Raw genomic sequence first — 16,834 nt, 5'->3', positions numbered from 1 at the left:
AGCAATTGGTTATCTAACCCATGGCCCTTAGTTGCTGAGTTGTTTATTAACCCAGAGCTGAACACTAAGGAGGAGCTGAGGGCTTGAGGCAGCATCATCCAGCAGAAGTACATCACCTTAGACAAAATGGTGAATTTATACTTATAAGTGAATAGAACTTGCATTGTTTTGGCTAAACAAAGATTTTAATTTTAGGGAAAATTTCGCAAATAGTACACCAAGTAAAGGGGCCACTAATAATTCTTATACATAAAGTTCCAAACCAAACATTTCGGTACACGAAATCTGAAACTCGACCCACTATCAGTACACGACGTCAATTTTTGACACCAAAATGTCTATTATGCCCTCAGTTCTTTTTTTTTTTAATAATTTTTTTTTCCTTCGTTTTTATCTCTTTCTTCTTCCTTCTTCTGGGCTCACTCCCTCGCTTCCAACCAGGGGCGGAACCAAATGGTAGGCTTTCTGGGCTGCAGCCTAGACAAGAATTTGGCCGTAAAACCCCTAAGTATATGTATATTTCCTTTCAGTCCATACCAAAGGAAAAAAAAAAAACTATCTGGAGACTCGAGGTACTCGACTTGAACCCACAAACTTAGGGATTCTAGGTAGCTTTGGTGATCAAATGGAAAGATCCTTGGCCGGGTTTCAATCAATTCTATCTCAGAGATTATCAATTTGAAGAACCAAATCATAAATCTCTCGATCATCGATCGGTTTTTTCGCGGAGGAGAGCAAGACTATATGGCATGGCAACAACAGAAAATTGGGGTTTTTGGAATCAGATGCAGCACTGGTCCAGAGAATCTCTTCGATATCCATTTGGGCTCAGGTTATTTCTACTCCTCGATGGCTCTGCGCCTCTTTGGCTTTGAGGATTGCAGATGCCCCCCCCTAAACTCTCCTCTCTCCTTCAGCTTGGATAATTGTCAGTTAATGTTTAATTGTAGCTTTGAGTTCGTGAAGGCTAGGTTTGTCTTTTACTTTTGCTCAATTAATTTTATTGGCTCTCTGTTTGTTCTTGATTTTGTTAATCTGCATATTACAAGCTTAGGCTTCTTTTTTTTTTTCTTTTAAAAAAAGAGAATCAAATGATTTCACTCCTACCCCCATGGTGACTCGAACCCATGACTTCGTACATAAATTTACATACCTCTAGTCAAGATTATGTGACTCCTTATTTTTTATCTTTCTTTATAAGTCCTTGTAAACGAGGCAGAGACTCTGTTAAAAAATCCAATGCAGAACCTTCTTCTTTCAATAGTTTAGAATGACAATCCTAAGTTGGAATTGCCGTGGTTGTTCACGGCCATGTTTTCTCCCTCAAGCAACCTTTCTGTCTTCTTCAGTTGCTCTTGATGTTTTCTGTTTAATGGATACTAGACTCGATAAGGATGCTTCAGATAAGCTAGTTTCTAAGCTTCCTTTTGGTAATGCTTGTTGTATTCCAGCGGATGGGCACCTGTGTTATCTTATTTTGGTGGCTGAGAAGTTAACAGAGGTGGGTGAGCTCGGGCTTCTTCTCACATGAAAACAGAGGTGGGTTTCGTGGAGCCGGAAGAAGGAAGAAGAAAGAGATAAAAACGAAGGAAAAAACAAAATAACAGAAAAAAAAAATTATTAAAAAAAAAAAAGAACTGAGGGCATAATGGACATTTTGGTGTCAAAAATTGACGTCGTGTACTGATAGTGGGTCGAGTTTCAGATTTCGTGTACCGAAATGTTTGGTTTGGAACTTTATGTATAAGAATTATTAGTGGCCTTTACTTGGTGTACTGTTTGCGAAATTTTCCCTTAATTTTATGATCTTCTGCTTCTTTTCTTTCTTTTGCTGGAAGATAAGCATTAATCTCATGTCATGTATCTTGGAATAAGCAAGTAAATGTATACTAGAAGAAAATGAAAATGGTTATTTCTTGTGTAACATTACCAATATTTCTTGTGTAACATTACCAATACAATTGGAATCTGAACTACCTGCTCCACTTTTCTTTCCCCTTAGTCTCAATGTGGACTGTAACATCTGTTCCCAATACTAGTTCCTTTTGAAGTCCAAAACCTTGCATCTCCCTTGATTATCCCTAGTCTACCGTTATCCGTGGGAATGGCGCCAAGGATTAAACAGAAAATTTACCCAAACCCATCTTTTAATCTTTCATAAGGGCCATATTTTCACCATCATAACAAACTAACCATGCCAAGTCTAGTAGTCATAATATAGTTTGGGGTGTTTGGCACCAAGATATAACTGTGTAGGGACATCGCATTTTAGACTCGATACAGCATCTTTCTGTGTCAAAATTAGTGAACTAGTCAATGCTAGCAAGGGTTCTGACAACGACGTTTTATTCTCGCTACTCCTTTCCTCCTGCCTACCCATTTCTTCAAGCAGAGCATTTGCAGTGTCAATCCCTATTGATCATAAAAGAGTATGCCACAGATTAGCCATTGGAGGTTATATTTATAATTGGGAGACAGAGAGACATAACCTGCAACATAAATTTGACATATTTCCTTACCAGTAAGGTATGCACCATGAACATAGCCGCTATATTTTTCGCTCGTGTGTTCTCCAGTGAAAAAGATGCAACCTACTGGGGCCTGATATAACAAAAGGACGAAAAGTCTGATGTCAAATCATAAAGATTTCACTAGAACGATACAAAAGTACCATTTGACATTTCCTAACTCAGGTTTATGACTCATGCCGGTTGCAACGTGCTAACGAAGCCAAAAGTCTAGAAGGTAAATATCTCATGAAGACAGCTAAACCTAAACCAGCTGGTTATACTATCTAATGCATCTTACGTGATGCCTCTACAGATGAAGGGAGCATCAAATATGGTGTTTGAAATGTCATGTAAGGATTTAAGCCATCATTCTTAATTAAAGCGGCCAGAATCAGTGAAATGATTCTTGATATACACATGATGAACAGAAGTTTAGATAGGAGAGATGGCAAACCTTGATATCACGAACAACTTGATGATTAGAGATTATTGGGTAGTTGCTATAGCTGCCACGCTGGAACCTATTGTTCCACCAGAGGGGTACGAGTATATCAGTAGCTTCAGGAATGTTGGGTCCAAACATGTCCCTAAGAACCCCCATGGCTTCTTTCACCGTCTCCTCGTCAGACTGAGCTTCCACACGCTTTGATTCCCCATTTGTCAATGTCACGACCAGGATATTGGACCCAGGATATGCATTTTCCATGTGCTGATGACAAAAAATGGAAAAAGGAAAAATTAGCAGCCAGCTTGAGGTTGGAGACAACAATACTCATCAAACAAAGATTAGAATATGCTGAATTTCTTCAATCACAATATCTTATTTGTCGTAAAATAGTATAACATTAGAATCCATCTATATATTGGTGAAGTAAAGATTATTGTATGTGAAAGAGACACTGACATTACACAATGCCTCCACAAAAATAAGCCATGTGCGATACTTTAAATATATGGATTATTTCCTAATAAAACAAAAATAATGATGTTTGAGATCTGATTATATTATGTAGTGTTTTGATTTAAAAAATTGACAATAGGTAGAGATAGCGACTGAATTCAAAATGTAGCCATTATTGCCTGCTTTAACAAGTTGCCAGAACTATTTCTGAAATAGATAGAGATGGGGAAACGAAGACACATTCAAAAATAAAAAATAAATAAAATAAAAATCTGTAAGAGACTCTAGTTTGGTAAATAAGTTTCATAACTCAACTATAAAATGGCATAACCTGACTCTTAAAAAATGCTGGACAAGTTTAAATGTTTCCTGTTTCAAAACTACTATGAAGGTCATCTAAACAAAAAAAAAAGGGAAATGAGCAAAATTCATGTCTAACATGGGGAGGAAATGAGAAGATCCGTAGCTATATCAAAATGAGGTGCATATCAAGGACATAGGCAAAAGAAACCTCTGTTACTAACTTACTATCAACTACTTCTGTGAAAGAAAAAGTTAAATAGAGAATATAACATGGGATAATATGAAAAAAGTTGAAGATGATGCTACTCAGAACGTTAAAATAACTTAACAGAGAGACTCCATGACTTAAATGTAGATCTGAAATTATTTATACTAAAACCAGGATAGGAAGCAGCCAGATTCCTCCCAACCAAAAGTAAATTGACAGTCTGGTCAGCTCAGCTAAGACAAAAATAAGATTTTACATGTTGAAAGGTTGTGCCCAAGATTCTGTAGTTCAGCATTCCTAAACTTCTATTAATTTTCCAAGGTGAATGACACAACACTTCAAATGAACTTTGTTTCATTGAACAAAATAATATTTGACAGGCTAGTAGTAAAATCTTTGCAGAAGGCAAAATACTGAATCTGTAAATCTTGCTGGCAGCAGCATGGAAAATTCACATATAAGTTAACTAGCAACAACAACGACAATCATTTAAACCAACCTGCCAAAATGTGTAGTAGCCTCTCCGCTCATGGGCATAGATGAAGAACTCTTTCCCAGGACCACATGGCCAGAACTTATGAGGGAACTTGAGAAAGATCTTCGTATATACCATCACATCCAATTTCTCTATGGCCTCAGTTTTCCACCTCTGTGTTATTATTTAAATCATGATGTCAGCATTAAACGGAGGCAACGTCCAACAAAATATTTACCAGTTCTGTTAACTCAAAAGTTTACTCAAAAATCAAAAATCAAAAATCATATTCTTGTCACAGATGTCTGCCTAAGCAGACCATACTATACATAACCGTAGGTCTTATGCTAGCAAGGAAGTATATACATTATGGTAGAACGACATGTAAGGCAAGACTCCAACATGTTACAGTCTTATATCATTTAAACTGTACTACCAACTCCTCTAAGAAGCTGCTAAAAGGTGTGCTACATTTCATAGAGTTGACAATTCGACCATGATTTGAGAATGAAGTCACCAATCACTAGTTACTCAAGTAATGCCAACACTAGCATACAGTCAAATTAATGATGAGTTAGATGCAATCTCAGGCAACCAAACTAAACAAAAGTTCCATACATGCGTCTGAGAGTTTTGTATCAATAAACTATCGTCACTTTACTGTTTTCAAGTCAAAATGTCAACCAACTATGAAGGCACTAACTAATATAGTAACGCAAACTCGTAAAGAGAGCAATCGAGCATTAACAATTTAGTTATCACACTGTTTTCAGTAGTCACTATATTCATATACTGATCTGCATCGAAGCATTCAATACCTACACCTACTGAACCACAAACCAGCAAGGCAACCTTATGGAGCCAATGGGTTAGAATTCTGTGGATCATGTACGATCCGTGGTATTGGCATATAAAAAACAAAAGATCAAACTCCCAAAATCAATCTTTCTCCTGCATCATCAAGTAGTGAACCTTTTTTAATGAGCCCTGCTATCCATAAACTCTGACTTCTTCTAATATGCATTTAACATTCTGGACCACACCTTAAATAAGTAAACAAGTAGCAAATAGCAACCTCCCATCTACAGGGACCCATATCCTAGGACCTAGCCTCCCCCTAGGTCCTAGCTAGACCTTCAGATTCCACTATATGCAGTTATGCACTATGTACACTGTATGAGCAAGATTCTCCCATTAGTAAAGGAAACATGTTTTAATCAAGGCTTAGGCCCGCACCGGTCCTGACTTTAAAAAAAGAAGAATAAGGAAAGAAAAATATGAGCTAGGGAATTTGCAGGTGACAGACAAAAATGGAGAACAGCAAAAACTTGCAAAAGATATGAAGACAAATAAGAGGAGAGTGACGTACAGGCAAGGGTGGACTGAAGGAAATGAGATCGCTTTGGAGGACTCCGATGCTAGCTGACAAAATGACGTAATTTGCTTGATAGACGCAACCATCCTCCGTCATTACGGTAACGCCGTCCCTCGAGTGCTTCAATTCCCGAACAACCTGCCCCAAATCAAGGATGCCAATGGACTCAGAAATCTTCATAAATGTATTTTACCATAAGATGTGAAGAGCCCAAGGCAACAACCCCATTACATCATCTACAGTCAAACTAAGAAAAACAGTGCAATCTGAGCTTCAGATATGAAAAAGGACCAAAACTTCTATAAATGCTCCAAAGCTATTCAAACTCTAAACAGTAAACACTATAAACATTCGACTAGTCACTATTTGTGGAGTGTCTTGCATTAATTGAAGGGCTTATATCTCTAGTCTCCAGAGTTGCAATATTATGTAGAACTATAAAACTCCCAGAAGAGAGAGATTTATTGAAGCAGGGTTTAGAATTAAATCCATTGAGGAGGTAACGACAACACCAATCCATTTATTGGAGAAAAGTAACAAGACTCCCTATTTTCGTGTTCTTACTTGAAAGTAATTTGACATTTCAGCTCATCGTTTTATTGTTCTTGGGTCATAAACTCATAATGGGCACTGTGTAGTGTAATGGAAACTGGGAATTTTGGGGCCTACTAATTTATGAGTGCTAAAAGAGGCTACTAAAGGTCTCAAGCATCATGTGCCTTAATGGCTGTACTTTTATTGTTACAGGGTCAGAATGTGTGGCACTGAATCGGGTTCAGCTACTGAAAGAAAGAATGAATGAAAAAAAAAAATTTTGAATCTCAACTCAAAATGTGTTACGGAAATCAAAATAAACATGTAGCGAATGCTGCTCAATCTTAATATAAATAACAAGAAATGGATTGAATGCATAAACAAACTAGCATGAAGTGCATTTTAAGACGTTACTACCGCTTTCCATTTTGCTTTTTCTAAGCATTTATCCACCCAAACAAGTTTTCAAACACCTTATCTGTCAATTTTGCTGCTGAGATTGATGATGATATCCAATAATACTGCATTATTTTTTAACTATATTGTCTATTTGTCATACTTTGAGATAAAAGAAAAATACAAAAAGAAGCCACAAATTTTTTATTTGTTTGCTTGCAAATGAAGATAAATTTCTACTATAAACAAAGGAGCAGTAAAAGTACAAAAAAACAAGTTGACCCTCGAAGAAAGAAGTGGTTTGCAATATAAATTATATAATCATGAAAGTTAAGGAGTTAATTATAAAAGAGCTATCAGAAACGTCATTATCTAACGGAAAATCAGATTTTGTCCTCAGAAAACTCCAAATCTGCCTCTGTTTTCATTCCCGATGATTGGGTAACCAAACAAGGAAAGAATCAAATTAGCTATAAAAAAAAAAAAAAAATACTGGCCATGTAAAAAATAAAAAGTATGATTGTTGTACGGTTGGTGGTACCATGTACCTTATTGAGACTGAGACGACTGTCCAAGATTTTACCCTCAGAGGTAAAAAGAAAATCAGCGGCCATTTTGTATAGCAAATGCTCGTACCCTCTTTCATCTGCAACTAAAAATTCCTGTTCTCCGAAATCGTTATAGGTTGCTATGGGTTCAACTTCTGCACCCAGATTACAAACGAATAAAACATTAACATAACAACAAAACCGAACTTCTACTATATATACGTTTAATACGCACGAAGTTTTGGAACAAAAAAAATTCAAAATATAATAGCAAAGCATTGACGCAACTGAGCTAATCAAGATATTAAATGCATTTTGGATCATTGATCAAAAACTGACCTGCCATCTCGAAATCGTGTAGGGTGAAATCAATCGCCAACTCTATCGGCGTTTTCTGCGTACTGGAAAATCCGCACCTAAAATCCAAAAAAAGTAAAATTAAATAAGACCATAATTCATAAACATACAAATCAAACTCCAACCAGTTAAATTTCGCAGAAAAACCAGTGAAAGTGAGTACAGTTATATAAAATGAAAGCGATATTTAAGGAGACATACGAAGGCGGTTCGGTAACTTTGGAGACGTTGCCGCCGTAGCAAGCGTCGGCTTCCAGCTCCCTCAGCTTCTCCATGGCTGACTCCACCGCCTTCTTATAAGAGTCTGCTGCGAGTCCACTCGGGATTAGATTCCCGCTGCAGTACACAAACAAAACTCGGTCAGTTATAACTCTTCACGCGCCGCGCATTTCAGAAACCAAATCCAGGTGAACGCTAATATACGCCGCCGGAGCCAAAAGTACGGACTACAAATTGCTCAGCAAATTTCAAATTCGGATATAAAAGTTCACCACCGGCGCACAATAGCAAAAGCACTCTAAAGTGCGCCGGTATAACTGAAAGAGTGTTCATGCTGGAGTTAGTTTTGCGCCGGTAGAGCATTGAAGTTAGTGCACTGCGCACGCGGCGTACGTCAAGCTAAAACAGAAAAGAAATTCACTAAAATGCTCCGGGATATGGCCGGACCTGCGATCGTAGATGTTGAAGCGAGCATTACTATAATCGGAGAAGCAAGTCCGGAGGTTAGTTTTCTCGGCGAGCTCCCAAACCGGATTAAGCTGTTCTCCGCCGACTCCGACGATCCAACCGGCGCCGAGCTCCACCGACACGCCTCCGAACTCTTGTTTCCGGATCCTACCGCCGATGCGGTCCGAAGCTTCGAGAATCACCACGTCCTCTACGCCGTTCTCGATCAAAAGCTTCGCCGCCGATAGGCCTTAATTAAACAAAAAAACAAAATTAATTAATCAGCCAGAAATTAAAGAATAATGAAATTGAACTCGATCAAACGGCGCCGATTGACGTGATCGAACAGAGGTTTCGGCTCTCACCGGAGACTCCGGCGCCGATTATGATCACGGAGGAGCGACGAGGAGAGTCCATGAGAGAGAGAGAGAGAGAGAGAGAGAGAGGGAGGGTGTGCTTATTGTGTGAGGAGAAATAGCGGGAGTCGGTTTATATAGTTGTTGCGTTGGGCCTATTTTTTCGGTTATAGAGAGAGAGAGAGAAGAAAAGGGGAGAAAGATTTTGAGTTGTACACAAATTTTTGTTTTTGTTTTTTTTTTTGGTGCTTTTACGTGTGTGTCTCTAATTGACCGGAGTTGACGCGTCGACGTGGTAAAAGGGGAAAATCTGAAGCGCTGATCCGACCGCCCTTTTACAGTCAATCTCTAATGAGTTGTGTGTGTGTGTTTGTGGGGAAAATGGTGAAAGAGTTGAATGCTTGCTTCCCTTTACAAATTTACTACTTCTAGCCTGTTTTCCATTCTCTTCCTAATTACGTCAACAATGTTTCTTACAAAAGTTTATGTTCTTTTTATTAATAGTGAGATGCCGAGCATGTGTCAATGTCTAATCTATATTAAGCGAATGGACTTTGTTAGTCAAAATTAAAAATTTTGACATAAATGACCCTAAAAAATTAAACAAACTTTGAGAATTAATTAAATCACAAGGACAATTATAACAATTACAAATTATATTTTTATTAAAAAAATAAACAAAAAAAATCTCACTCACTTTTCTCTTCCACTAACTTCTCTTTGCACTCTCCTCGGCGGTGGTGTCATCGGCGGTGGCGAGACCATTATGTTTTCACACAGTTCTATTGCTTAATAACCATTGATCCAACTACTTTTACATAAACAAGAAAAAATCTTGGGTTATAGATGCAATATGCAGAAGGAAGATGATTGAACTAAAGTCGTGCAATCACAAGTAAAGAAGAATTAAGCTTGGATAGTTTGGTTATAGATGACTCGATGCAATATGCAGATTGCAGAAGAATGAGGAAGAACGAGAACAGAAAAAGAGAAAGAAAAAAAATTAGAGGATAATATGACATTCCAACTAAATATTTAGTGATCAAAAGTTGTATATACCCTTCGTTTTGACGGAGATGTGACAGAAAATGGACAGATGTATGAAATTGATCAATTTTTTTTATAAGTCTAAGTACCTTTTTGATCACTTTTGAAAGTAGGGTATGAAATTGATCAATTTTTATAGGTCTAGGTACCTCTTTGATCACTTTTGCAAGTTGGGTATCATTCTGTCCGGTGCAAGAAAGTTTTCACCCTAGTGGTGATAAAAATCCTTTATTTATGAGGATCAAAATTAGACCTAATCACTCACATATTTGAAGCACGATAAAATGACTCTCCCTAATTAGTCTTACATTCGACTACCGGGTCATAACATTGTTTTAAAACATAATACCTAGATCTTGGGACATATGACCTATGTCGGCTTAAAATCTTATCAAGGTTTTAAGTTAGGACTATGATGCCCTATTTATCATTCTTCTTAATTGTAGGAATATGAGTGCATGATCGACTGAATGACACAACTCAAAAAATTTCCTTTGACACCACAAAATAAAACACTGTCAACCCATGCCAAACCTACAAAAATAAATATAAATAAAAATTTTCTTCCCAATTTGTTGTTGAACATTAATGGAAGCAACCGGTGTTTTTGTTCTCATTTCTCTTTTGAAGTCATCAACACAATAAACGTTTTCTCTTTTTCTTCCTTTCAAATGCAGCATTTGGAATTATTTTTAGGAACTTCATGTTTCCTAAGCAAGTCAAGAGAGCATAACGCCATAGCAGCAAATGTAAGACGCATGTGACCTTGTACAGATGGCGTCGGCCAAAGACCTTGAAAGGCATTTCTTCATCTAAACGGTGGTGGCGTGGTGTTTTGATCTATGAAGAACAGTCACCGATATGGAAATGGCGGCACGACACTGCAATAAGGTAAATTTCACAATATTAGAATAGAACATTAAATAAGCATACATTTTTTTTTAATGAGTGTGCATGCAATTTGTATTGAAGAAGAGTCTTATTGATAACTAACATTATCAATCTTTTCTATCTCATTCAGTCTAAAAATAAGTAATGAAATCGTGAAGCATAATATACGCCAGGCCGGCCCTAAGCCAACGTGAAGAGGTACACACTTTTACTAACGAAATTGTCACCACTAAAAGCGGTTCATAAAAAAATAAAACAAAAAAGGACACACGTATATGGACGATAGAACCATTCCATAACAAAAAAAAATAGAAAAAGGGACACACTTATGTCGAGTTGTCAACTTGTTCGTTGCTGAAAGCCTATCATAAAGAAAATAAAATGATCAAAAGCGACACACATATCCAGACGAATGTTTGTCTCATAAAAAATAAAACAAAATCGCACACACCTTTACAAACATATTGTACGTTGGTAAAAATCTAGCATAAGAAAAAAAAAAAATGATGCACGTAGCTTTACCAACAAATCATTCGTTATAAAGACATTCCCATAAATAAAAGGCACAGACTCTCACTATATAGGGTACAAATATACAATACTTCGCCGCTTTGCCCAGCAGCACGACACTTATATTGCTTTTAAAAACCACGTTTTCACGGTTTCGGCTGCTCTCATTTCGCTCACTGCTTAAAGCAAAAATTGATATATGGAAGACATGAAGAGAAATATAAGAAGCTCTAGTTTTAATTCCAAATTCTTCAATCCTCTTCTCTTCTTTATTAGTTAATACTAAAGTTTGAAGTTTCTTCATGGATAATCTATTTTATATGTATCATATGAATTTGATTTTTTATTATTAGATTTTACATAATTTAGTGATATATGGTTCTCAATTGCAGAAAAATGTTTTTGATAGAATTACATATATCCACTGTGCTATCACTGCTATGCAATCTTTGTTTTAGTTTCATTTAATAATTATTTTTTATATCAATTAATTAAAACAAATAGTTTAATGTCGTAAAGGTTTCGACGGTCGTGGATTTACTTCATTTTAAGTCCTCACATTCTTAGAACCGGCCCTGAATATATGATAAAGATACGAAATTTGTTGGAGTGAAATTTACTATACTAGAGTTTTTATTATTATTTCAAAAATTTCACTCTAACTAAAGAGATTTGGTAGTGTGAATAATATGTAATAACTTCAATACATTCAGAATGGTTTACAACATTTTATATAACAAAGATGCTAATCCTATCCATAATTATAGGACTAACTATAGTAATACAAATCTCTTAATTAAGATCGCAATAACGAAGACTCCAGATCATATGAGATTCCTTTCCTCAATACTCCCCCTCAAGTTGGAGTGTATGTTAATTACACCCAACTTGCTCAATAGTGCTGAAAATTGCTTCGAACCCAGCGGCTTGGTGAACAAGTCAGCTGGTTGTTCCTTTGTTCGAATATGCATGGTTTTGACTAGCCCCCTCTGTACTTTTTCCCGCACAACATGGCAATCTATCTCAATATGCTTTGTGCGTTCGTGGAAGACGGGATTTGATGCTATATGAATGGTAGCCTGATTATCACAGAACAATTTAACTACATGTGCATGTTCAACATTCAAATCTCTTAATAAACTTCGAAGCCACGTAATCTCACAGCATGTTGTTGCCATAGATCTGTACTCCGCTTCTGCACTAGAACGAGACACTGTTCCTTGCTTTTTTGTTTTCCATGAGATGGGTGCGTTGCCTAAGAAAATACAGTAGCCAGTAGTTGATCTTCTTGTGTCCTTGCAACGTGCCCAATCTGCATCACAATACGCCTTGATCTCCAATTGTCCGGTGGAAGGCAAAAGTATTCCTTGCCCTGGTGCCTGCTTAACATATCTCAACACCTTGTAAGCTGCATCTAGATGAGGTTGTCTAGGGTTATCCATAAATTGATTTAGGATATGTACAACATACACGAGGTCTGGTCTCGTGACTGTGAGGTATATGAGCCTTCCAACTAATCTGCGATACTGAGAGGCATCCTTTAAAACGACCCCTTCACCTTGCGTTAGCACCAAGTTCTGATCAATTGGGAATCGAGATGGTTTAGCGCCTAGGAAGCCTGCATCTTCAAGGACCTCTAATGCATACTTTCGTTGGCATAAAACAATGCCTTGCTTGGACCTTGCCACCTCTATTCCAAGGAAGTACCTTAACTGACCCATATCTTTGAGCTTGAAATGACTTGCAAGGAAGTGCTTTGTCTCCATGATGTCTTGTAAGTTGTTTCCTGCCAGTATAACATCGTCAACATAGACTAGCAAGGCTGTGAATCTACCTTGAGTGTGTCGGACGAAGAGTGAGTAATCAGACCAAGACTGATTGAATCCGGCAGCCTTGAGAGCACCAGAAAGTTTCAAAAACCACTGCCTCGATGCTTGCTTGAGGCCATACAATGATTTGTGTAACTTGCAAACTCTATTCTCCCCCTTTCGTCCGAAACCAGGAGGCAACTTTATGTACACATCTTCATAGAGGTCACCGTTAAGGAAAGCATTGCTGACATCTAGTTGATGAAGATGCCAACCTTGAAGAGCTGCAAGGCTGAGTAACACTCGAACTGTGGTTAGTTTGGCCACCGGAGCAAAAGTCTCGCGGTAATCAATCCCTGCAACTTGATTATAACCTTTTGCAACCAAACGAGCTTTATACCTCTCTACTGTGCCATCTGGGTTGTGTTTGATCTTGTAAACCCACTTGCAACCGATTGGTGTCTTGTTAGGGGGGAGAGGCACCAAACTCCATGTCTTGTTTTCTTGAAGAGCTTGAATCTCTTTGTCCATAGCTTCTCTCCATCGTGGTTCAAGGACAGCCTGAGAGAAAGATCTAGGTTCCTTTTCAAGTGTAATGTTAACAGTGAAAGCTTTATGTGTAGGAGAGAGTCTATCATAGGATAAAACATGAGCAATAGAATAAGGGGTACCTGGATGAGTAACCTCGCTCGTGGAAGATGATGGTGCAGTACGTGAAGGAAGGGCTGCCTCAATATGAAAGTCTTGCAATGTGGTTGGAGTTCTAGTTGGCCGTGATGATCTTCGTGGTTGTGGCAATGAAGAATGAGGTATTGCATCTTGGGATACGGATAAGTCTGGTGGTGACATATTTGGAAAATGAGATGGTAGAATATTTGAATCCGAGTGATTTGTGGGATTGATATTAGCGGAAGTTGTGGGATTAGAATCAATATTTGATTCCGAGTGATTTGTGGGATTAATATCAGCGGAAGTTGTGGGATTAGAATCAAGATTTGATTCAGAGTGATTTGTGGGATTGATATCAGCGGAAGTTGTGGGATTAGAATCAAGATTTGATTCCGAGGGATTTGATGAGAAGATTTGATCGTCATCAATGTGAGGTGAGGTAGATAAAGAAGGAAAGAGTTGAGGAGGTGTTGGAGAACTGACAGAAGGCGAAGATGTGGAGAGTTTGGATTGATAAGGAAACTCAGTTTCAAAGAAGATGACATCTCGTGAGACTAACATTTTCTTATCTTTCAGGCTATAGACTTTATATCCCTTTTGACCATGAGGGTAACCAAGGAAGATACACTCAGTAGAGCGTGGATCAAACTTGCTGGGCCGAAGTGGATGAGTAGACACAAAACAACGACAACCAAAAACACACAAATGAGAGTAGTTTGGTGATTTGTGAAATAACGTTTCAAAAGGTGTTTTACCTTGCAAAATTGGTGTCGGTGTCCTATTTATTAGATAGGCAGCGGTGAGTATGGCATCCCCCCAAAATGGTTTAGGCAAGTTTGATTGAAAGAGAAGTGCACGAGCAATGTTCAACAAGTGCCTGTGTTTGCGCTCAGCGACGCCATTCTGTTGGGGCGTGTTGATGCAACTGGTCTGATGTAAAATACCCTTGGAAGAGTAAAATTGTGTGCATTTAAATTCTGGACCATTGTCACTCCTAACAATTTTTACTCTTTTGCCAAATTGATTCTCAACTAAATTGACAAAGTGAATGAGTAGGGCTCGTGTTTCTGACTTGTGATGCATGAGATAAACCCAAGTGCTTCTAGAGTGATCATCAACTATGGTTAAGAAATATTGTGCCCCAGAAAGAGATGGGGCGTGGTAGCCACCCCATATGTCCACATGAATCAAATCAAAACAAGAATTACTAGAAGAAACACTCAACGGAAAAGGTCTTCTAGTTTGTTTAGCTAAAGGGCAAATGGAACAAGGACTTGCATTGCAAGATTTATTTTGCAAAAAGGGAAATAATAAAGACACTTTGCTAGATGGATGTCCGAGCCTTTGATGTCATAGGTCATGTGTTTTAGTGTTCACCACATTGCATGTTCCTTTCTTTGGCAGATTGAGACAGTAGAGTCCCTCACTTTCAGTTCCCGTCCCAATCATCCTCCCCGATTGAAGGTCCTGTATGAAACAAACTTGTTTAAGAAATATGGTACCATCGGGCAACTTCACTGTACGATTGTGCACAGGTTGAAAAGATGTGAGGAAAGCCGAATTACAAACTATGTGGTCACTAGCTCCACTGTCAAGGATCCATGTGACATCTTTATTATCTTGTGAGAGGGAAAATGCTTTACCCGAGAGCTCCTCATAGTTAGGAATGTTACCAACAAGATTGGCTGAAGGCTGTTTGATCGAATTCAACTGCTCTAGTAGCAGGTGGCCATCATTGGAATTCTCCCATGGTTTTGAGGTATTGGAAGAGCTCTGGTCTTTCTTGTGTTTAATGACCTGTTGTTCTTCGTCACCAGCCATGAGGTATTTTGTTTGTGTAGATTTCTAGGTTCTCAAGAGCGATTGCTCTGATACCATAAAGAGATTTGGTAGTGTGAATAATATGTAATAACTTCAATACATTCAGAATGGTTTACAACATTTTATATAACAAAGATGCTAATCCTATCCATAATTATAGGACTAACTATAGTAATACAAATCTCTTAATTAAGATCGCAATAACGAAGACTCCAGATCATATGAGATTCCTTTCCTCAATACTAACAAATAATAAAAACTCTGGTATAGTAAATACTCTAATACTTTTTAAAAATGGTTATGCTGATTTGATTTATGAGTCTCCTATCAGAAACTATGAGGAGCAAGTGAGCAACACTAATACAATAATCAACTCTACCTTCTCTCATTGCAAATTGGAAACTTTTTCAAGGAACAAGTTCCTTTGGCCCAGACCGGAATTTGGAATTTGATGCTATATATATGGGTCTGTGGTCCTAAAGGTAAACAAATACCAAAGAGAAAAGAACAATATTGTCATATTTACCAAACAATATGGGGACATTTCAGTATTGGTGCATACCAAATATGCTCGAATACGACACATAAATAGACCAATTTGGTTGGGGAGGGAGAGAGGCTAGGTCACAAGGTTTACTGGAGGAGGAAGAAGAATTGCTGCATACAGTTAATTAATGGTTCAAAGCAACATTCCAACTTGGCCATCTAGAAACTTTTGAGTGCGATTGGAACAAATTTTTCTTTGGTTGGAATTACCAGTTTTAGAGAAGAAAATGTAGTTGGTCCACATTGAAGGAATGAATTAACTTTTGGTTTACAGTCGGCACTGAAAATCTGAGTCTTTGCCAGTTGAGGTTCTGGAAATGGAAAATATATATGGATGACGTTTGGTTCAAAAAGTAAAGATTACGATGTAAAGTATTTTGTTTTAGTGTTGATCGAACTCCGATGGTAACGAAATAACGACCCATGTATGAGGGTACGTGTCAACAGGTGGGAGGTTTTATTCCAAAATGCTTGGTACTATTAAGAATAATTGAACAACTTATATTTCTTATGTTTTTGTGTCTTCTTTCTAATGCATAGAATAATTTCTATAGAGATGGGTCTTTATCTTTTCTGCATCTTTAGTTATATCGAGACACACAACGTCCTAACAAGATAGCACGAAAACAGAGAAATTGAAATTTTCCGTAATTCCTTTTGATAAATAAAAAAATGACTGCATTGAAACCACACATCAAGCTCATCAATGTGCATGATTGTAACGAAAACAATAACATAATACTTTCTTCCCTTTTGTCCCAACCTTGGGAACCCAAACACCACAGGAAAACGATCTTCCTAGCCCAGATGGGGGAGGAGCCGGTGTCCACAAAAGGACAATCAAATCTCGTCAATCTAGCTACTGTTGAACAACAATGGGGTGGCTGCTACGGCAAACTCTTCCATAGACTTT

The 16,834-nt window shown here is 37.8% G+C and overlaps 1 protein-coding gene across 1 annotated transcript; it reads right to left on the bottom strand.

The window, feature by feature from the left end:
* Positions 1-1,885: 1,885 nt before the first annotated feature.
* On the bottom strand, positions 1,886-8,771 carry LOC133718827 (polyamine oxidase 1). The gene is made up of 10 exons (XM_062145706.1): positions 8,639-8,771; positions 8,274-8,523; positions 7,809-7,943; positions 7,590-7,666; positions 7,251-7,405; positions 5,767-5,910; positions 4,422-4,571; positions 2,965-3,219; positions 2,520-2,601; positions 1,886-2,412 (listed from the first exon to the last, which is right to left on the bottom strand). The coding sequence occupies exons 1-10, from the start codon at positions 8,688-8,690 to the stop codon at positions 2,204-2,206; spliced, it is 1,509 nt and encodes a 502-aa protein (XP_062001690.1). The 5' UTR covers positions 8,691-8,771; the 3' UTR covers positions 1,886-2,203.
* Between the last annotated feature and the right edge of the window lie 8,063 nt (positions 8,772-16,834).

Source organism: Rosa rugosa, chromosome 6 (genome assembly GCF_958449725.1).
Source record: "Rosa rugosa chromosome 6, drRosRugo1.1, whole genome shotgun sequence".
Taxonomy (NCBI): Eukaryota; Viridiplantae; Streptophyta; class Magnoliopsida; order Rosales; family Rosaceae; genus Rosa; species Rosa rugosa.
This window is presented reverse-complemented; position numbering and strand designations above follow the sequence as displayed.

Bases quoted from the DNA above. Each gene is read 5' to 3' on its own strand.
- LOC133718827 (XM_062145706.1), bottom strand. From the start codon at position 8,690: ATGGACTCTCCTCGTCGCTCCTCCGTGATCATAATCGGCGCCGGAGTC. The intron at 7,944-8,273 runs GTCCGGCCATAT...TGTGTACTGCAG, and splicing joins TTCAACATCTACGATCGCAG to CGGGAATCTAATCCCGAGTG. The intron at 7,667-7,808 runs GTATGTCTCCTT...TTTGGATTTTAG, and splicing joins AAAGTTACCGAACCGCCTTC to GTGCGGATTTTCCAGTACGC.